Raw genomic sequence first — 23,025 nt, 5'->3', positions numbered from 1 at the left:
TTTGAAAGAACAAACAACGCGTCGGGCTGGGAGTTGTGAGGCTGACAAATAAAGGAGAGACAGACTTACCAGCTCTACAAGTTTCTCCAGAAATGGAATCAATTTTAGGAGTTCATTGTCATTTTTATCCATGAACCAGCTTTCTATAGGAATTCCATTGGAAAGCTAAAGTAAAAAAAACAAACGTCAACACATGACTTGACTTAATTTACCTAGAAACGTGACTTGTGAAATGACATTTTGGGGAAAAAAGCTTCCAAGCTCAAGTTTATTAATGCATAACCAAAGTTTGTACGAAAAATCACTCCTGCAATGACTCCCTCAATGACTTTGCATGAATCATTGCAAAAACTTGCACATCAAAGCCGAAGCAGACCCAGCTGTAGAAGTTCTGCTGCGCTGAGAAGCGTTGCCAAAGCCTTACGATCCAACTACGCGCACCAGCTGAGCACTGGCTGCACTTTGTGCTAACGAGGGGAAGCCAACCAGGCTTCTGGCGCTCAGGCTCTCAGAGGCACTGCAGCCCGCGTGCTTTAGCAGTGTTAGTCATGGTGCCACATGCCTGGAACAATCTAAGTCACAGAGTGCAACTTTATAGCAGTTATTGTAAGCAATTTTCACAAGTGAGAACCCAACCAGCCACTGTCCTAAGTTACTTCATTAGCACTAGAAAACTAATTCTGCAGAAGCGTCCAAGGGACAGTCTTAATAGACCTGGCAGCTTCTGGAGAAAAGCTGAACTGCAAAATAACACTGCCTGGTTACAGGTAGTTCCTAATGTAAGGGCAGGTTCACATTTGACTGATTCTTCACAAGAATCCAAAAAGAGCAAGGAAACCTGAGCGATTGGCTTTGTAAACCTGAACGTCAGTGTGCTCTGTAAACTTAAATACAAAGCGTAACATGTAGATGGAGTTTCACTGTCTTCCTTTGGAAAGACTTTCCCACATGGAGAAGCTTTGCTGACGGCAGCACACGTACCTGATAGGCAAAGGCTTGCGGTGAATTGTCAATGATGATCGTTTTTGAAAGATCTCTACCAAGAATGTTTAAATCCTTTATGTAATTTCCTTGTACACAGACACAATGCTCACGGAAAAGTCGATGCCTGCGATGAAATTAGAATACTCATTAATGAGAGAAACTGAACACCTACATGGCTTAGGGAAGAAGAGAAGTTGGTGCTGCCAAACGTTACCCACTCTTTTCCCTTCTTACCAGATTTCTAAAACCATCCCACATTCTGAGCTTTTCACTGGTAAGATCAGTGGTTAACTTGATTTTATATTGATCAAGTTCTGCAGGCAACAGTTCTGTATTTAAGCAGGAAAGCTCAGCTCAGATGCAAGAAACATTTGTCACCATGGTGTCACCTTCTAACCCTTCTTACAGATGGACTGACGGGGGACCCAAGACACTGAAACTATTGCACAAGGCCCAAAGCTCAGGGGTGAGATCTGCACTCCAACAATTTACAGCATTTGTCCTTCCTGCTCTGCTCCCAACGCTGCAGCACACGCTGCAGAGCGCCGGGTGAAACGCTCTCCTTCTGACGTTACCTCTGTTGGCAATTAACCTATTTTCAGTTTTTAGAGCTTGAAAAAAGCCTTGAGGCCAAAACATTCCATCAACTTCTTCCTTTCCAATTAGTATATTCTCTTTTATTACTAATTAATTAGTACATGGATTGGTAGAATAATAGAACTCATTAAAAAGAGCGGGAATAAAATTTCATGAAATATCAGAATAATCGTAATTAAAAATCAATTGTGAACAGGATAGATTTCAGATTTTACAATGTAGTATTACAGTGCAGTTTCTTTAAAGCTGCTTGCATATGTAAGTGGAATTTTTAGAAGCTGTACGTAGCATGCTTACTACTTTCATGAAGGGGCTGAGTTCCTGATGTTGCTAAGGAAGAAAATAAGCTGATGCCTCAGCAGCGAACGAATTTATATATAGATTCTGAGTCACACGTGTGGAGTGCCTGACAAATCCAGTGCGAGGCTCATGTCAGAACTCATCACGCCCTGATGTCAGCTTCTCAGAGGCACATGACTCACAGCTACATTCATGCACCACACGCATTTCAGAGAATTTCTGAACATTCTTAGCATACTGCCTGCCTGCACGCTTTGTTACCTTTCCTGTTCACAGCACAGATAAAACTGCAGTCCTCAATCCTAAGTATCAGACCCTTGGAGGGAAAAACATCACGTTACGGATGCACACGGAGGAGCAATACAGTACTTGTCTGTACATCCTGTCTGGCTGTGTGCTTCAGCAGGCTCAGGTGTTCCAGCAATATGACATCCCAGTGCCGAATTTACCATCCCAACATCAGCTGAGTGCAGTTCTTCATGTCCCTAATTAGAATGAATCCCTGAGAAATCCCCCCTGCACTTTCAGCTTTCCCATGCAGCAGTCTGCTTGCAGATGGGGACAACAAAGAAGTTCACCTGATAGGATTCGTTGTGTCTTAAGGCCCTGCTCTTGAGAAACATTAACCTCTTCCAAACAAAGCTCAGTATTAACAAAAGAAATGAAAAACCAGAATAACTCACAAATAATTTTGTGGCTGAGTAAGAAATCGCATTCATAAAGACAACTACAAAGAGATAGTCCCCTCATCTCTTAGGAAAGGACTTGTTTGCCCACAACAGCCATGGCTGCCATTTGGTATTTTACCTGACTAGTTGCTTTTTAGGGTCTAGGATATTCAGTAATTTGTCTGCATACACCTTCTTAGAAGCAGTAAAAAGAATGATCTGCAGACAAGAGAAGAAAACAATAATTATTTTATGTATAAACACGTGAAAATAATTTACAAATAAAATTCAAAGGCAATACTGAATTATTTTTACCTCATAAATCTGAGACATACGTTCCAGGAATTCTCGGAAGAACGGCCTTAACCGCACGTAAACCTGCAGCAGAGATGGACTTCATTAAAGGCTTCACAACACGGCAGCTGCCGCCCGCACTGTTAAGCATCGATTTGTACAGATTATGGCAGGATGAGTGTTATGAATTCAGGAGAAAGCAAATACTAATTTCCTACAGAATAACAATTCAGTGAAAGCAAAATTAAATCAGCTCGAAGCCTAAGCAGCTAAAAAAGAAACCGCAATATGGCAAAATCAGGCATAACTAAAGAATGTGATAGAAATTGTTTAAACTGTATTTAAAACTAGATAATTATTTGAAATATAAAGGTTAGATAACTTCTTGAGAAAATTGAAGCCAGCTGCTTTGATTCAACATTTTAAATCAGCCCTCAGCAGCTGGGCAGCATCAGCTCCAGGACTGGATAATGCATGCCAACGTAACAACAGCCTTCCCAATAACCTCCTTCTACCAAGAGTTGCACGCTGAATATGGGGGTGTCAGAAGGGGCAGAAATAACCTGAGCAACTGGCTTCAGCTGCTTCCAGAGCTCAGTTAATTCACGCACCAGAGAAGAACTGCACATACACTCAAATTATTCCCTGGGACAAAACAGACCCTGATAAGAGACACAGCAAGAGGTGATGCTGGCGTCTCCTCTCGCTGTTCCCGAGCTCACAGTACAAGACCTAGGCTGCATGGGGGCACTGTGTGGATCAATGGCTGCAGGGCAAGGGCCCAACACCACGGCCCAGGTGAGGGCACACGTGGAGCACAGTGGTGGGGACACGCACCGAGGGGCGAACAACAACCTTATCGTACCTTACCTGTCTTCTTGATTCACAGACTGCCCACATGTAGACTTACGTGACTTTGAGAAACGTCTCATTAACGTACCCAGAAAGAAAAGGGAGCGTGCTGGACTTGTATTTGAACCCAGTTAATTTCAGCTTTGCCAATTATTTTAACAACAGTTAGGAATCGGCTTAAGTTTACTTTCAAAAGTAAATCTCCAGTAAGGATCTGCATTAATTGAACTGAATTGTATCAAACTTATATGCAGACAGAAAGAAAAGAGGAGTGGTTTAAATAAATGCAGTTTCCTATCATTAGCACAGGTGGCAACAGATCTTAGTCCTTCCAAGTCGGCATGTATTTCTAAACCAAGGGAAATGTCATTATTCAGCTTAACTCTGAATAAGGCTTTTATTACTTTCTTGAAGCATCTAAAGCCCTGAGTTAAGCCTGCAGAGTGACAAGTTACTGTGGAAACAAAAACTGTATTTTTTCTACACCAGGAGCACGCAGTCCTGTCACATCTGCTCACAGCATCGCCACGCGTGCCGTGCTGAGATGCATTCACTGACGGCACAACCAGCATCTGCTCCCCTTCTCCCTGTGGGCAGCTCGCTGTCAGGATGCAGGTACCCCAGCCTGCCCACAGAGAACGGTTGGAGACACAGCCATGGGTTTCTGTGCTCCACCCAGCCGAGGCGCTCCTGAACAGCCAACTGTCTGCACGCAGAGCTGACAAGCGTGTCTTCATGCCATATGTCTACTGATGGCACTGAAATCTTTCTGAAAATGACATCTCATTCAGCTCTGCTAAGGCAGTGAGGTTTTGCTCAAAGACTGGGTGAGTGGTTTCTCTTACCACGAGGACAAACGCAATGAAATAACTCAGCCTCCAGGTGAACCCATTAAATAATATTCAAATTATCTGTGACTGCAAATTCAGTGCAAGTTGTTTGTCCTGCTCTTCCTCTATACAAGAGCAAGTAGCACTGCCAGCATCTTCTACATGTGTAACCTTGAGTTTAAGGGATAGCAAGCATTCTGTTGCAGATGCAAAGGATTGTTCTACTCGTGATTTTCCTGAGCAAATATTTTTCATACTGGGACCCAAATCTTACTCTTGAAAACTGAAAGCGAGTCACACGACATGAATGTTCTCACTGCACGGGGGGCAGTAGCTGCAAATAATGGTGAGCAAGCAGGATGATATTTGGTACAAAGTTTTCTTCAAGAGCTCAATTTCAAATTGACAAACCTGTTGTCTTTGATGGAAAAAACACAGATGTCATTTCAGAACCAGGCTCTTTACCATCTCTTCTACTCTCCTAGCAACGACAGCAGGAAGCTATGTGCCAGTATTTCAACTCCTGCTACTATGAAAGCACTCAGTATCGAATTCATTGTTCATTTTAAGTCTGGACTGAGTTCTATTTATTTGTATCAACGGCCAGCTGAATGACTCTTAAAATCATTCAATTACATCAAAGAGCACTTATAATTGCTTGGGTTCCTCAAGTGCACGTGTTTTCTCTTTTCTTTTTCAGTTTGTTTAGTCTGTGGATTATTACAGCATCTTTCAGTGTGCTCTGCTTTAGATTACTGACACATCCTTGTAAGTGTTTATCTATCTTAATACAACGGCTGTCTTCATATCTAAGAAGTTCAGGTACAAACACAAACAACAAGCCCAGGGAAAAGCGATTTCATTTCAGATGACGCATTTCTCGTTGTGCTTTATACACACATGGATATCATGGATGGCAAATTCATTGCTCTGCTTTGGGTGGTTTGTGGCACTGTGGCAGAGCAGAAGGCAATCACATCCCCACCTCCAGCCAGAACCAGCTGAGAGAACGCCAGGTAAGCAGAGCAGAACCAAGTAACTAAAGCAGAACAAGACACACCAGCACTCCCCTTCCTCCCTCAGCTTCCTTCTCTTTTTGCATATTGCCCACATCTTCCCACCAAGTTTGACTCCGAAGCTAAAAGGAAGGAAGGATTCCTAAGAGCAGACTGCTTTGTGGATGCTGCCCAAGACACCAAAGGCCTTCAGATATTTCAGAGGAACAGAGCAGAGAGTTCATAAGGAGAGCCAGAATTCACCAGCACCATTTGCCTCATTCCAGTACAGCAACGAAGCAACTAAGTAGCCTTTAGTGACAGCAAGATGGAACGTTCCTAATGCCGCATTCCATGACCTACAACTCGCCCGTGTGCTGCCAGAACATCTCTCAGGATCACAGTCAGTACTGTGCAATAGATCAGTGAAGAGTTCTTAAACTGAAGAACTGAAACCAGCTGCCTTTGGCACAGCACAGCGCAGAGGTATGCACCCAGCAGTGCTGATGTGAGCTGCTGGCACCTGGTGCCACACAACAGAAACCAAATACAACAGAAACCTCCTGACCACGAAGGACAATATCCCAACAAACACACATTTCTCACAAAGATGAGCTGCTCACCGTGATGTGTCACAACACTGCAAATGGTAAAAAACCTCATTATCAGTTGAAGAGATGAACATTCACTTTTTACTGTCAGATGCCAGGTAGTGCTTACTGGGTTTATTATTTATTAAATCTTCAGCTTCACTAATACTGTCTTTTCATTGAGTCCAGAACATAAACACTGGTATAATCTAGAGATTTTTCAACCGAGGAAACAGACAAATGTATGGTCTCAAAAACCTGAAATAAGCAAGCACAACTGCCCCCATCTTACAGATCTTTTTCCTTTTTAAATGGGAATCAGTGACTTTGTGACTCACCCAAAGATTAAAAAAAAGGCACGTCAGTGCTAGAGCTGCGCTGTAACTTTTCAGTTAGAAGAACTCTGCTCTGTGCCCATGTGTCACATGTTCTTCTCTGCACACTCCATGGTAAGTTCTGAGAAAAAGCTTCTGAACAGTCAAGCCCTTATTTTCAAAAACTCTTTTTTAAAATAGGCTACCAGTCACTGAAACAAGCAGCAATGGAGCTGAGTTCCTGGCCTAGAAACTCGTTGCTCAGCTCAAGGCCGATGGAGTTTAGGTACACATTACCACAGCCTTCTCCAGCAGAACACAGTCTGACTCTTACTGTTGTCTTACTTTGCAGAGATTGGCTCTGGAGCATCTTCCTGAGAAAGCACCCGTTTATCATCACAGCAACAGTGCAACAGATGCCTTTAGAAGGGTAAGAATCAAAATGATATGAGCTCAGATCTACTTTTGCATTGTTAGTCAGCCTTAGTGCAAGGAAAATCAGCCATTCAGACAGAAAATGCATACTGAGCTAGGTTTTGCTCTCTCTTAAGAAAGTAATAAGTAATTGTCTAATATTTCTGAAAGCCTACACAGAAGTGGTAGATCTTCTGATGCTAATGAAAGCATCTTCAGCAATGCAACTTGCACACTAGGTATTGTTTGCAGCAGGCTTTATATATAGCAGCTTGCTGACTTAACTCTGCTGAGACAGCTCAGCACCTGCTGCTTTGTGGGCAACCGGAGTCACTTCCAAAATGAACCACGGAGATGGAATTCACATGGCACTCACTGGTGGCAATGGTGAACTGCTGAGCAAAAGACAGACACTGGAAAAGGCTGCTCACTGAAAGTACTAAAAAGGGCACGTGATATCCACAAACCTCAACTTGCACTACAGAAGATCATTTGTCTTTTTGTGTATTACACTCCAGTTAAACATCTTTAAAATATCTCTCCTGCTTATTAACTGTTACACAGCAAGAGGTGAATGCTGTCCAGAGCGATGTAAAACCAGGTAACCAGAACATAATGACCACAGTGTGCTCACAGCTGGTGGCTGACTTTCTGACTTTCTCAGACTCACAAGCAGCTTTTGTTCCTTTGTAATTCCAAGCTAGGCTCCAGAGAAAGCTCAGACAAAACTTATCTAGGACCCACACAGCAACTTTACTGTACCCGTGTCTGTACAGCCCTTGATACAATGCTGTTAAATAAGCATTTACAAATACCATTGAGTCACTCTTTCCATTGACTTCAATTTCTTACAGATAAAATCCTGGTTAAACTTCAGCCACTCTCATTTAGACACACAACCACTAAAAGGATGGCAATTTAGAAGGAAAACACTCAAAGTCACACCAAGATCCCTCAAGTGAGGGAAGGAAAAAACCAAAGCTTTCGCCTTCCTGATTCTGTCAGCGATGTCAAGAACCTCTAAAGAGCGAATTCTAAGGCTCCTTCCAAAGTTCAGTCTGAAGCAAACTAAGCGTGGCTGTCACCAAATAAGAGATAAGAAATCCATGTTTAAAAATTATTTCAGCTTTTCAGATTCCAAGGTTTTTATATGCAACAGTGAAGAAAACATTTTTAAAATCAGGAAAAATACCTGGACAAGTGTCCTTTTAAGGTGCCTGATGACTGGCTCACTCTCCAAAGATACTACAGTGGGGTCCAATATCGTGCGAACTACATGGTGGGGAAGCTGATGCTACTCCCAGGCACATCCCACAAAAGGACCTGAGAACAACAGCCTGGGTCAGTGCAGCATCTTTGGTAGTTGCTGGAAGAGAGTTCCTCCTTCTCATGCTTGCTCCTCTGGTACGTCAAGGTAAAACACACGTAACTAACAATACCTCCTAAAGCAGAACAAAAAACTACATCTAGCAGTCTCCACAAGACAATCAAAGTCACTCTAAGCACCAAGCAGACTCTTTGGGAGTAAGGAGGTAGAACTAGCACTGGTGGAGGGCACAGCAAGACTAATGATCCAGACAGAAGCTAGTTAATCAGGCTTGGAAGATGTCTTCTTTATAGGAAGAAATGATCAACCAGTGAGAGCTGGTTTTCCATATGAAGGGAAGAAAATTAACAGTCCACGAGAAGCTGCACCCAGGAAATAATGCTGGCTAAACTTTCAGTGTTTCTGCCTCCACCTGCTGGCAAGGAGAAATGTTGCTGCTGAAGATTGCTGCTACAAAGACCATTTACACCTTCTTAGCAATGATTGTTTACAATTGGAACCAGCGACCGACATTACCACGTTGTGGCATTAAGCAGTGCTCCACAGTATCTCTGACAGCATAATCCACCCTGCAGGATTTGACACCCGCAGTTGGTAACCCGGACAAGTTGTTATATGCCATACACTTACTTATCTCTTCAGACAGGACCATAACAAATATACACAGCAAGAATTCACACGATAAATAAAAGGTACATACATATGCAAGCTAATTACCTGGTAAATGACATCTTGAAAAAGAACTGGAAAAGTGAGTGCAGCATCTTCTAATTCATTCAGACTACAGTGCACTAATGTTTCATCCTAGAAAAAATCAGAAGATGGTATGTGAGGAAGAAAAAATTATGAGAACAACGTTGAAAATAAGAGCAGTTGTCCAGACGTTCCTTTTAGGGTAAGCTTACTTAGTCTGGAACACTTCTGTGCTAATGCTGTCCTGATAGCATCCTTTCATTGTTATTGCAATTAAAAACAAATCACTTAGAATTGCGTGGTAGCGGCACAATTAAAGGTGGTCTTCTAACTTTGCAGCTCATCCTTTACTCAGATGAAATGCACAGCCACCACTGTGAATCATCTGCCCTCTGCTGCGGCCGCTAGAGGACACAGCGCCTGGCAGCGCTCATGATCTCCCTGACATCGTCAGCGGGGTCTGAAAACACTTCAAAACAGAGAGACTTAAGGAAATCATTCTAAAGTCAGATTTATTTTCCATAAATCTTTTCAAAAGTGGCCGAACAACAATGTTGTAACAGTTCAAAGATTCATTCCTGGTCCATTTTGATGCAAGCATACGAAGCTAAATTTTTCCATTTACTAAAATGGAAATCAAATGCTGTGCATCTCCTGCTTTTGCTTTGTGTTTCTAAAGACACTTACCAAGTCTAAAACTAATGAAAATTCTGGTGTGCTTCTTGTTTTCAGTGGAAGAGCTGGCTTCCTGTTCAGTTGTTCTTCTGTTAGTGGTGGAACATGTTTGATGAAATAGTATCTGGAATGAATACAGATTTTGTTGTAGAAATGTATATGAATTATTAAATTGGTGTAGTTTTAGCTCAAGTAAATATTTAAAATACTTAAGGCCACATAAAAATAATTTTAACGACAAAATATATATATATATCAATTTGTATTTGCATCAAATTGAGAGATTGTGGACTTCATTACCATAATAAACAAAAATGTAGCAACTCAAACAACAGTTCATTAATGCAATACCCAATGTGATCATTTTCATACTTCAAGCATAAATACCAGCACTTACGGATCAAAGACTTCCCAGTCTTCTTCATAGGTGGCTTCTGCATGAGCTGATGAGTAGCCACTGTCTGGAGATACTGGTGCTAAAATTCAACGAAAATGACCAAAGCAAAAATAAAGCAAACAAAAAATGACACGAGCTGGTCTTATTAGTGAAGCTTTTAAAAGTGAGAATTTGCATTTTACACCCGAATGCTTCAAACAACAGTGACAAAATCTCCCTTCAGCCCCACTTTGCCAGTCTCCCCCCCCACCTTCCTGAACAGCCTGCACATCTTCTCACCATGCCTCCTCAGAGGTGAAGCCCTGCCACCCCACAGAACTGCAGGACCTGGACAGATGCAACTGTCCACGCTACAAAGCAAAGCATCCATGCACTGAGGGCTGCCTGGGTGCACATCCCACCACCCAGCTTTTGTTGGGGAGTTTTTGCCACAGAGAAACATCTGTGCCAGGCAGCCCTCGGAAGGCAGCACAAACCTTTCAGTCTGCAGCTCATTCCCAGCCTGCAGTGCCCATCAGAGCAAGGCAACGGGAGCTTTAGATGCAGATGGGGCGAGCTGATCACAGGTCCACACTGGATCACACATCAGCCCTTTACTCAGAGCTAAAATATACTCTCTAGCATCAGCTACCAGCATTTTCAGGATCCAGCAAAGATTTAGGTAACTGTAAAGTAGTTGATGTGGGCCCTGAATTTTATGGACACTATTTTTGTCCAAAAAGACTTGTGAGGAGTCTTCTGAAGAAAATCTGGATGATTAAAGTAGGATCTTTAGGTTTTAATCATCCCAACATGTCGTTCTAGTGTAAGGTACTAAAATGTCACAATTTTCTTTCACGATCAGCAAGTCTAGGGTATGCATTTTTAATGTGTGTGTGAAGGGGAGTAAACAGTAATAAAAGTGTCTTTCTTCTTCAATGTCTGTTTTCATTTGAAGAAATGTTATGAAGTCGACTAAGTTATACTGAAAATACATGAGATTTGCAAAAGCTGTGTCTCTGATGCATAAAAATGTTCTGTCTGTTGAACATAAGAATTGATAATACTGCTTACAGGCTTTAAGCAAACGTGAAATATTCATATATAGGAAATACTGGCACTAGGTCTTCTCTAAGGGTGCTAATTACCTACAGCCTCAAGAGCTGAGTGAAACACGAGCACACATTTCTTACCTGTAAGTGGTGGCAGGTCACGATCATTTGTTTCTTCTACTTCTTCTAAACCATTGTTGACAGCAGATCTGACCTGCACTGCCTGGCTAGTGTAAGCTGCTCCATTGGTTGACGTTGCAGTACTTGTAGTAATCTCATCTACCTGCTCCATATCAAGCTGTTTGACTATTTCTTCAGCCTCAACAGCTTGTCCTGGAGAATCCGATCCTGATGTTCCTGAATTAAGGTGACAGCAGACACACAGTCACTATCTTTACACCTAACAGAACTGATCAGCATCACGAAACACCAAAAAATGCTTCAGAATAACTGAAGACAGCTTTATCTGATTCATTTTACAAAAATAAGAACCAAAAGAACCATGACAAATGCCTGTGCCAGACAAGGAACTTCAGAGCAGTACTTTATTTTACTTTTCCAATAAAAAGCACCCTGCTAAGTACCTACACTTCCAAAAGAAACGTTCTAATGAATATGAGCTTATTCTTCCTTTTATTAACAATAACCCTTCAAAGAATTGGGAAGGAGGTCCTCTCCAAAAGTAGTAATTTCTGGTTTGAAAACTGGAATGAACAGCAACACGTTCATATTAAAAAACAGAACAAAACAAAAAATCATCATTCTTAGCTTTAAGACTACAGGCTTCCAAACACTGCTTACCATTTTTATTTGCTGGTGAAAAAAAATTGAAGACGGGAGAAAAGATGGTTCCCAGTAACGTGGTTCGCGGGGGGCTGCCAGTGGCAGGATTATCTTCCAATTTCCCATTCTGCTTCACATGTTGGTTTGTCATTTCGTAACTTCCAGCTTCTGCAAAACAAGAGTTATGCAGTGTAGGACCACGCTGCTCTTTCACAGTTACAGCCTCTCTCATATTGCTATTACTTTCACTACAGGAAAGTATACATGCTCTCCTTGGTCGGCAAAAAGAAAAGGTTAGCAATTCAGTGTCAGCACAGGAATCACCTGAGCTTCACACTTCAAATGAGGAAGCAGTAATTTTTCATAAGAATTGTGTTACGGATGAACTAACAGAGGCTTTAACCCTGTGCATGTGCTTGATGATGGCAGTTTTTAAAATGCTGCACACCCATTGCAACAAGCACACAAATGCAATTATAAAGTAAAATAATTCTTAGCTGTTACCAAAGATAACAAAGACAACAGAATTAAATAAATCCTCCTGTTACAACAACGTAGCACGTAACAATGAAGGCTTTCTATAAATGTGCACATGAAGTACACCCTACAACTAAGAGCTGCTGTCTCGTGGGTGAGATCCAAGACATCACTCTGAGCCCAAAACAAGAGGAGTTATTTACTTTGCAGTAACAAGTCTTTGAGATGTCTGTCCATATGGACATAAGCAAATGCATTTCGTGCACATAAGCTGAGAACTCAGCTGAGCCTGATGGAGCTGCACAAGTACTTCACACTTCTTGTCGTTTTTACATAAAGCGCAGGGTGTGTGAGCTGCAACTCAGTGCTCCATGCTACCAACCATCTTTACTAAGAGCTTCGTGTGCTCACGACAGCATCGTGCCCTCAGTGCACACGCACACCTCACACCATGGCATTCCAGTGAACAGCTCCTCCTTCACCTCTAAGCAGGCTGCATGCATCACACTGTGTGTGCACTGCCATTATTTCTCAGACAAAAAAAAATTAGCAGCAGTAAATACTCCCAAAATCATGTCACACAGACATCTGACAATAACCAAGCAGGTAATCCTCTCACCCTGTATCCCTCCCGTCACTGAAGTCACTCATTTGGAGCTACTGATTTTAAAAACCTTGTTAGAATATGAAACTTGGCAAACGCCAGACAATGGATTCCAAACTTACTGGAACACTGACAGGCAGCACAAACACATGAAGACTTGTTTCCTTAGGAAAAGCAGCCCAAAAAATGCAGGACTTTTTTCCTTTTTTTTTTTTTTAAGACAGATCTGGAACCACAGCTGACACCTCAATTTGCCTTGAATATTTTATCTGACACAAGTATCTCAGCCTGTCATTATAAGAGGTACTAAAAAGACAATTTTCACAATGAGGTGATCAAACACTGGCACAGGGGAATCTCCACCCTTTGATATATCTGGAACTTGACAGGCCCACGCTCTGAGGAACCCACTGGAACTTCAGTCAGGGCTCTCCTCAAGTTGGATGGACCTTGCTGGGGGAGAAGCAGCAGGCCTGGTGCTGACAGCCTTCAGGGGTCCCAGCCCATCTGCATTTTGATATGGCTCTACAACAGAAGCCTGTCTACATGTTTGACAAGAGCTTTCCATCTCTAAGGAATCCTGGTTACTATGGCAAAGGTGCTGAGTTGGGAAATATTTCGCTGCTTGCGAGAAAATGGAAGAAGAGCTAAATAAAATAATTATTAATGGCTCTTCTTTCTGTAAAAAAGCAAGAGCTCCAGTCAGCTGATTATTACCATACACTGACATGGTTCTTACAAAGATTATGTTACTTATCAGATACATCCATTTTAGCTTGCACTTACAGTCACAGAAATCTTATTTTGCCACCCTAAGTTCAGCCTTGCTACTGCTGAGGTCAATCACAAAGCACTTTGTAACCTTTAGCAATGAAGAAGTGTCCTGTATCAGTTACCAGCTGGAAGAGTCACCGCTCACACATCACAGCGCACGATTGGAATATTTACAAACCTCCATTCACTTGACCTTTCCGTCTGACTCGAGAGATCTGTTTATTAGGCTTTTCTCCTGTTTGAGGTGTGGACGTGATCAAGTTGTTATCTATATCCCGTTCAATTCTACTTCTTTTTGCAGGATTTTCTCTTTCTTCCTTAAAACAGAAAAGGGGGAAAACAAACACACTGAGCAGTGCCTCTTTTCTCCACTGAGCACTACAGAGCAGCCGCTGTTAGGGCAGGTTCCACAACAGACACACTGGTTGTCCCGTGTGTGCATCTGACCAGCTGGGACTTTCAACTCATTTCAACTGACACAGCTCAAGGTACACAGCAAGGTATTGGGAGTGAAAATTGCACAGCAGAAATTCCAAGGACCACAATTGCCTTTAAATACTGTTTTAATAGATAGCAAATTTATAATTATTTCAGTGCTGTGGAGTTAGAGAAGCGTAGAAACAGGACAATAAAATGGTAAGAAAATGGATTTCTCTAGCAGTTCGAATGTAAAGGAAGAAAACTGCCCAATAACATCCAGCATAACATTTCCCATCGTGCCCCCATACAGAACAGTTTGCAAAGCTGCACACAGGGACATACCTGCTAGTGCTGACTGCGTGTCACAGCACACGGCAACACACAGCTGGTGCTCATGGACAGGAAAGGGATGGGACCCAACCATCCTCTTTACCTCTAAGTAAACTACTGTTCTCCCCTGTGACACGTGGGTGGTATAGAATGAACCATTTCTGCACGTCTTCTGTGCACTGCTGTGTCTGTAGGCACAGCTACTTAAGACAGGTCTCTTCCCTTTGTTCCCCCATCTGCACCTCAGTACAGCAGCAATCCAAACTCTAAAGCATGACCATACAGACTGCATTGAAAGGTAAGGTGTGAGACAAAGCAAAATAAATGCAATTAAATACAAAGGTAAATAACAAGGGCATTGAGCACATCAAGGTGAATTAAAATTTCAATTCTAGAATTACAAAGTTACCTTTCTCAGAGCAGCAGTTTCACATAGTTCAAAAGAAAGAGAAAAGTAGTTTGCTTGCTCCAAGAAATAATTAAATTGATCCTTCAGAAAAACCCATCTAAAGCCCGTGCTAAGAGTGCAGCACCCAAAGTACTGGCAGACATGGAGGTGCACAGACCCCTGCAGGGAAGATGGTGTGTGTGAACACCTCCAATCCCAAAAGCTCCCACTGGCAATACCTTCATGACCAAAGCACCTTGGTGACAATGGTCTGATTACTACCACATACAATTAATGATATCATATATACCATACATTCATAAAGTGAGCGAAAACAAATGGCTCACTGAACACATAAAAGAGCAGCAGAGCACCTCATCTTGGTCATGTGTACAAATTCAACAGGGGGAAAAAAAAGGGAGAAATGAATTAAGTTTTAAAAGCAATCCTCTGCCCTTCACACAACACCTAGCAAAGGGTACTGCCCCACTGCAGGGAAGAGGCTGTGCCAGGGGGAGGGCAGAGGGCAAAAACCACAAGAAACAAGCCCCGAAGCACTAATAAACACTGATGTAATGTGAGCATCAATCTCGATCAGTAGACGAGGAGAGCCTGACACTATCACAAACAACCCTGCCAGAGTTCAAGTGGTCTGTTGGTAGAATTTAAAGATGAAATTACATACAAGGCAGTAATTCTACTTGGTTCCTACAGTGAAAGTTTCATTGCACAGATACATAGTTAGATGCACCTATTAAGTGCTCGCTGAACTTCACGTGTATGAATTATATGATCTATTCAGTACAGCCCCTTATTATTGGTAACTGTGCCATAGGAACGTGGCAGTGCCACACCACCATGAACCACTCGTTCACTTGGGCTAGGTTTTCAGGAAGTTTGTATGGATGAATGAAAGGCCTAAACTGGGCCAGAAAGTCCTGACAGCACATGCAGTCAGAATCGTTTGTGACAGTGCTACAATTCCCCACATCAAACAAGCTTGGTGTAATGGCAAATTCCACAATATTTCAGGTTCTGAAACTTCAATATCTTAGCTGTAGTGTTAGTGTTTGCTGTACACATGCACTTACTAGTCTTTCTGGTGCATCACATTTATTGTCTTACAAATAAATTCTACTTCATGTTCCACAACTACTCTTGTCTTCCACAGGGGCCGTGATTTGGACCCCAGCAGAACCCAGCAGCCGCAGGGCAGCCTCTCATTTCCCCAAGGGAACAGTATTACAGTTCTTTCGGTTTTGTTTGCTGGAGGGATGCTCCCAGTAAGCCACCTAAACCACTTCAGATAAACGAGTCACAGCTATCAGCAACATCGTCGAGATACGCGAGCTCTGCAGACACGGCCATAAATCCATATCATCTCTGCAGAGCCTGAGATCTTAACATACCCATAAACGACCTGCTATGCAAGTTGCACACATGCACTATCTCAAGAGTCATAACGTTTCCATGGCAGCCAGAAGACTACTTTGTTAAGTCATTAGCGCGTTGGAAGATAGCCCGGCAGTATCAATATCGCGCCGTGCTGATGCCACTGGAGCCACTCCAAGTCCTGCTACAGACACAGGAGAGGACGTGAAAGGGAGCAGAAGGAAACGTGGACATTTTACTTCTTAAAAAAGCTGTCAACAAAGGAATGAGACGTAATTCCAAGGTATGGGAGAGAGAAGTCAGCAATTTAAAGAGACAAAGAAAACGGGAGATTTCATCTTAAAATTCCTGTGTAAAACGTTTTGCTTATGTTTCAGCTTTTTGTTGCAGTGGTTTTGCAGCCAAAACGTCGTACAGCCGTGCTCTGTAGATGCTCATTGTAAAATGGATTCGTTAGCCTGGTTTAATGACCAATGAAACGTAAATGGCTTCAATCAGTTACTTCTTATGAAGTGTTTTGGTCAGCACCTCAATGTTCCCACGATAAGTAATTAACACTTTAAAGATTAAATTCACAATATTTGTGACCATGTAAGAATATCCTGTTAAGGTAATTAAATGATTTCAGCTTCACCTTGTTACAAAGTTATCCTTTCAACACGTGGTTCAAAAAACAGATGCTGAGTTTGAATCCTTTTTGTTTTCCTAAACCATGCAGTTTATGACACCATATCTGATGTTTTATGACATTTGGTGTTTTCGGTTTGTTTGTTTTCGTTTCTGCAACTCTCGGCTACACAACGTCAGTATCAGATTGCTGGGACTGAGCGGAGCCTTTTTTGGCTGGCCTCTCCTTACTGGATAAAGCAGCTATTAAAGCAATTGCAAGGTTACGTTCAGCCTATCAAAGCAATACAGGCTTCTCCCTCAACAATTCCTTTCAGCACGTTTGAACACGTGAAGGTTGGCAAGCACAGGTTTCTGTTTGGACCCAGACAGGTGAGACTAAGTGGTTTAGCCCTGCCTTTGCCTTTCCAATTACATATTTTTATTTATTCCGAATAGAAACATTCCTAGAATCTGACACAATTAACGCACAAAAGAAGAAACCCACTGACACGGTACCTTGGGCGTGCTGCCTTTAATAAACTTCTTGATTGAAGACAGGAGGCCCGTCTCATTTTTCTGCGGCTTCCCCCCGCCGCCAGGCAGGCTCTCCTCCACCTCCGAGTGTTTCCTCTTGGCCCTCTGTGCGCGCTGCGCGTGAATTGCATTGGACTGCTGAGAAGCCTTCCGCGTTCTCAGCCTCATTTTCATGAGTACCACATGTAAAGCTGCAAAAGGAAAAGCAAGTGCACTTAGTCATTGAGGAGATGTGTTAGGCTTCAGCTCCTGAACTGAAGAAGTGATGTAACGCTGATGGCGTTCTGATGCACCGGGCTTTTACCCCCATACATACACAGCCTCATTTAAATGAAAGAGGAGCTATTGAAGCTGGAGCACAACGCTGGCAGAAGAACAAATGAATATAATCTGGCCGCAAACACATCTAACCATCAGATCAATGAGGGTCTGCACAACCTTCAGTCCGAGCAGCGGGAACAAAAATGCCGGGTTTAAGGAGAGGATTTTATGGTGCCTGCTGCCTCCAGCTCCCAGCGACCAGAGGCAAGGACTGGGCAGTGCTTTCCAGCCCCACGTCCCTCACAAAGCATCATTTCAAGTCTCCACATCACATTTGAGATGAAGCATAAATCTAAATTCACATCAAGAGTTCACAGAGAAAGGAATCCTGAGTGAGACTGTGCATGAAGCATGGGTGAGAATACAGCAGTGGGACAAAGGAACCCGAGATCGATCCTCAATACAGCTGTACTTGGGAACGAGATTAAACCACAGGAAGATGCAGGCAAAGGCAGCATTCACTGGAGCAGAGCAGTGGGCCATTTTGGAAAACGTGTCACATCTATCTCCAGCCTTCAGGCGCACGGCTGCTGTAGTTAAACCTGCACACAAACATAACAGCCTTTCTGGCTGCACTTAGGGCTGCTCCAGCTGGCTGCAGCTCCTGCTCGGGATGATCTGAATGGGACTCGTGTGCTTAAAATTATTCCCATGCTGGACCGGAAGCAGAGAAAAGGAGCAGCAAGAAATCCTTCTGAGTCGCACTGCACTGAAACCCAACTGAGCTGCAATGTGCCGAAATACCACTAAGAGCAACGTCCGAGCTGCAGCCACAACACAGCTATTTCTTTTTCTTCAAGAAATGCATGTTCTCACCACAACAGGAGTTAGAAGCTACCTTTGTCAGCACGTCCCTTGTTGCTGGATGGATAAATAGTCAATAACTCTAAAATATGGGTAATGTAGCAACAACTGCCCTCTTGTTTAGCTAAAGGCGGTGGCGGATGGGCACGGCTCAGGCAGCAGAGTGACGCAGCTGCGCACGGCCAGCCTGAACAGCACAGCCATTGGGGATGGTCTGCAGCCAGCTATGTCTCAGTCTCAAATGAAGGCTGCTCCAGCTAACGAAGAACACCACAGCTAATGACAAGTTTCTGAGAAGGCAGGAGCAGTGCTGAAGGGGCACGGCCAGGAGTTCAAGACTTCAGTTACACGTGGGATCTGCGCTAACTGCCAACGAGCACGGGATGGTTTTTCATACACACGTGGCCAGCACTTTCCATCAGCACAGAACACAACAGCAGTGACACAGAGCACAGACAAAGGGAAGGCAGGGCAGCACAATGACTGCTGTGGCAGAGGCGGCCTGATATTCCAGGAGTGAGGGGAGAAAACACAAACCGTAGCCTCAATGTGTGAGAATCGGCTACGTGCAATCCTAAGCCCTCTAGTAACAGAGCCATTACAACTCACAGCCCACACGGGTATACTTCCAGTGTTAATATTTACAACAGAATCTGCATTTAGTTTAAAAGATTCAACTGCATGCAGAAAAATAAAAACCATCCACGAGGATTTAAATCCAGCTTTCTGTTCCTCCTCCTTACGACCAGGGAAAAAAGTTAACAGCAGCATTCTTATGCAAAAAAGTAAAATAAATGTGTTATCAGAACTTGGATCTCGACTTTGCTTCCTTACAAGTCGCTGCCAGATGTTTCTCGTGTCTAATTTCTGCTGGGAAGAACCCACAGCAACAGACATATGGTCCTACTGCATTTCTGCACCAACCAGGAGGATCTCATTACAAAACTGAAGAAATTCCCTAACATCAATGGATGGAATGGTCCAAGGAAACCTTAAAAAACAAAATACATTTTACTTTGGAAACACTCAGAAGAGCATTATTTTTTAGCACATTCTCATTGACTGAGCAGCGTGAGTTAACCAAATCATTATCACAGGTGCCTGAAAAAAATTCCCAAATACAGTTACAATTTGTCAGCATTCAGGTATTCGGAAGAAGTACCGACTGGTACCAGCAGGAATTACAGTCTGAGACAGAAAATGCCCATTAAACTTTTAAACCAAGGAGTCTAAATATATCAACGTTCAAGCTAAACAGTTAGCAATGTGCTGGAACGAAGTTAGAGGAAAACAACACTGCTTTGCCATGTTCAAAACATTCTTACAATCTCCCAGGAGCTCCAGCCCTTCCACGCTCTGGAAAGGGAACTTCATTTGCTTCCACATCGGCCTCTTCAGGAATTCTTTTAACTTTTTGTTCTGCTTGCTGAAAGCACCTTCTCATGTGGTTAGCTGTATCGGCACTTCTTCCACCTGTACTGCAGGGATGCCACCAGGGCTCAGCACAGAGAAGCCAGCAGACCAACGCTTCCAGCAGCCGGGCTGGCAGTGCCCTCACACAGCCACCAGCGGGCCTGGCTCCTCCCTGCCGTGCCAGCCAGCCCTGCACACCGCTTACCCACCGCCTGCCTGCCTCCAGCCCAGGCATGGCTGCACACATGGCTGCACACACGGCTGCACACACGGCTGCAGGGAACGCGCCAGGCTGACCTGCTTGCTCTGGACCCGCTCGCTGTGCCAGGAGCTGCACTACAGCCAAAGCCTGCACAACTCTGAAGCTCGCTGTTTGCAGCACGCTGCTTACCGGCTCCTAGTAACTCCCATCCCTTCATTTCCTTTCCAGCAGATTCTCTTTCAGGGTCCTTCCAGCAGCTCGAAATTCTCACCGCGTAACAGCGCAACTGCTTCACACTGACTTCTGGTACTGAAGTATTACCCCACCATCACGAGCCCGAAGCCAAGCAAACGCATGAACAGCAAATATACTGAACAGCAAATAACTTGAGCTGTCTTCTGCATCACCCATGGGCTCACTGCCCATAAACCGAGCCGTCATGCCACACACAGGTATGGGGCACCCATGGGATGGAAATCCCTGCAAGTGACTTGGATCTCTAAGAGCCCATCTCCAAACATTCTTCAGTTCACGATGACTTATTTTCCTTATTTTTCTCATTTACCCACATCTGGTACTACAGTTTTAACTATTTTTCCAAAAAATATAGAAAGAAAATCAGGTACAGAGCACATAATTACAGGGCTTAGGGTTTTCTGATGCAGGAGAAGGTTTAAGATGGTGAAAGAACAATAGCGATCAACAGTAGGAAGATAAAACTGACAAGAACATCCAAAATCACAGCGTTCGATGATTTCTGCATTACTGCAGGCTCGGCAGTAACACCGAGTGCCAGCACAGCAAACAAGGGGCTCCAGCTGTGAGCTTGGGAAGAGCTCTGCAGGAGCCTTCAGATGGCAGCCAGGTGAGCGCTGGGAGCACACAGACACAGCTTTGCTCTGCCTGCAGCTCCTCAGCCCAGCGGCCGTGCAGGCAGCGCCGCCGTGCCCCAAGCGGTGAGCGCGCACTGGAGCCAGGGCTGTGCTGCCCAAGGAGAGAGGAACTCCTGCAGCGTTCTGTAGTGACTTCTGCCATGGATTACACCAGCCTCTCACTGTGGGTGCAGCACAGTGTAATAGAGTACTTTTTCATATGCCCGAGCACAGCTGTATTCCAAGTGGCAAAAGGCAGCCAACGAGCTGCTCTCCTCTCTGAGAGACTGTGCCTGTACAAGAATTTTTGCCATCAAGGAGATGATGACCATTAAGTATGACAAATTCACCCCGCAACACAAACCACGCTGAAAAGCATGGAATACATTTGATTGCAACAACCACGATATTCTTCCCGCACCACTTGCACAACGTCACTTGGAACGTTCTTATGCAAAGGCAAGAAGGCAGCACAACTGCTTTGCTCCTCAGATTTTAAGCAGGAATGCCAACTCATGCAGCTTGTGTTGCAGGTACAGACATGGGATCGGAGCACACAAAGCTGAGCTGTTGTCAAACATAACAGCTTCCTGTCACTGAGTTTGGAGTGGGGAAATAAAGTGAAGCCTCAGAGCCATCAGTTCAAGTGATCCAGAGCTCTGCTGAGAAATCACAGCTCTTTCATCCAAATATTCCCAGACACACAGGCTGGACCACAGCAGACAGGTCCACAGAAAGAGGAACTGAGAAGAATGTTGACTCCAATCTCCTTTTAAACAAATAACACCAGTTGTACTGCATGAGCACATTTCATTCCTGCGAAGTGACTCAGATTTCAAGCAGGAAGGAACATCTCTGCAAGGAGACGCGTTCGTTGAGGGGGCTGAAGACCATCCACATAGCACTAGGGATGCTCTCAAGGAATGTCTGACCTCATGGCAGTGCACACAGAAGCCTGAGTCACCATGGGAAACCCAGGGGAACTGAAATCACATCAGCCTGTGCCTGCTGAGGAGGGAGAACTACAGAACAGATAAAGTGAGCATGACCCTACCTGCAGCCACAGCACAGCTGAGGAAATCGCTCACAGACCGAGCCTCTCATGCAGACCGGCCCCACAGCGCCTCATGAACTTCAAGGAAATGCTTTTTGTTGGCTCAACAATGTTGAGATGTCTCCCTCTCAAAGAGCCTCTGCCCTTCTTTAACCAGTTTATTCTCCAGCCCTGGAAAATTACAGTAATTTCATCTTATTTCAGCTGATGCACTTCATATTTGGCAACGTAACATATTGCTTGTCACCCTGCTCGGATTTCCCAGCGTGTTTTTCCACAACCACCTATGTGAGAGACAGCCATCAACTGGGAAGTCACGGGTCAGGAAGACTGAAGTAGTGCCCCTGTAGTGCAAGGAAGAGCAAAATATGAAGACAGCAGTCTGTGAAAGCAGCAAAACACACCAAACGTAGCCGAGTGCTGGTGAGTGGTTACAAATCTGGAGAAACCAGAGAAAACACAAGTTCCATCAAAACACAAGTTAGCCATTATAATTAGTACAGGCACAATGCAAGTGCACCCTGCAGAGAAAGGCAACACATACAGCTGCTTCAAACCAGCCTTAAATCACCCAAGAAAGGCAGTGGTCACAATCCGGTATATGAAGAAGGAACCAAACAACCCTCGCTGAGGATCAGGGCACACTGAACTCTCCAAAGGAGAGAACCTCCATGCTGAGATGCTTCCCTCGCAGCAGCCAGCTCTCACACGAGGCAAGGGAAGTTTGGAGCTGGCTCCATCCCTTCTGGCGACAGAGGTGAATCGCTTCCGCCTGTCCTCCCAGGGCTGCTATGCCGTAACCAGGTGCTCCATCACTGAGTCAGGCCATGACCGAACCATTCCCATGCACACCCTAACAGCCCTCGTTTCCTGGAAGCTCCTTTTCTTCTCCTCTGCCTCCTTCAGGTCACCAAGGTACATCATTCTGAACGCCATGCTTGAGGCTCCTGAGCTTCCATCCCTCCTTTAACCCGGTCCCCCCATGTATCAGCCTGGGGCTCACTCGTGTGACTCTGCTCTCCTGAAGCCAAAGTGTCTGCCCCAGAAAAATCGTTGTTCTCATCAAGATCCAAACGAGGATGAAGAA

General features: G+C 44.0%; 1 protein-coding gene across 1 annotated transcript in view; it reads right to left on the bottom strand.

Annotated features, from left to right (window-relative positions):
* Positions 1 to 23,025, bottom strand: part of CTDSPL2 (CTD small phosphatase like 2) — a 38,149-nt gene that overhangs the window by 5,555 nt on the left and 9,569 nt on the right. The window contains exons 2-12 of the mRNA XM_048955651.1: positions 17,255 to 17,463; positions 13,778 to 13,916; positions 11,763 to 11,912; positions 11,103 to 11,318; positions 9,931 to 10,009; positions 9,546 to 9,657; positions 8,883 to 8,969; positions 2,865 to 2,927; positions 2,689 to 2,768; positions 982 to 1,108; positions 70 to 165 (exon numbers count right to left, since the gene is read on the bottom strand). Coding sequence (XP_048811608.1) covers positions 70 to 165; positions 982 to 1,108; positions 2,689 to 2,768; positions 2,865 to 2,927; positions 8,883 to 8,969; positions 9,546 to 9,657; positions 9,931 to 10,009; positions 11,103 to 11,318; positions 11,763 to 11,912; positions 13,778 to 13,916; positions 17,255 to 17,446 — 1,341 coding nt within the window. The 5' untranslated portion in view covers positions 17,447 to 17,463. The remainder of the gene's footprint in view (positions 1 to 69; positions 166 to 981; positions 1,109 to 2,688; positions 2,769 to 2,864; positions 2,928 to 8,882; positions 8,970 to 9,545; positions 9,658 to 9,930; positions 10,010 to 11,102; positions 11,319 to 11,762; positions 11,913 to 13,777; positions 13,917 to 17,254; positions 17,464 to 23,025) is intronic.

The sequence above is a fragment of the Lagopus muta genome, chromosome 10 (assembly GCF_023343835.1).
Source record: "Lagopus muta isolate bLagMut1 chromosome 10, bLagMut1 primary, whole genome shotgun sequence".
Classification (NCBI taxonomy): Eukaryota; Metazoa; Chordata; class Aves; order Galliformes; family Phasianidae; genus Lagopus; species Lagopus muta.
The sequence above is the reverse complement of the archived record's forward strand: the minus strand, read 5'-3'. Positions and strand labels throughout refer to the sequence as shown.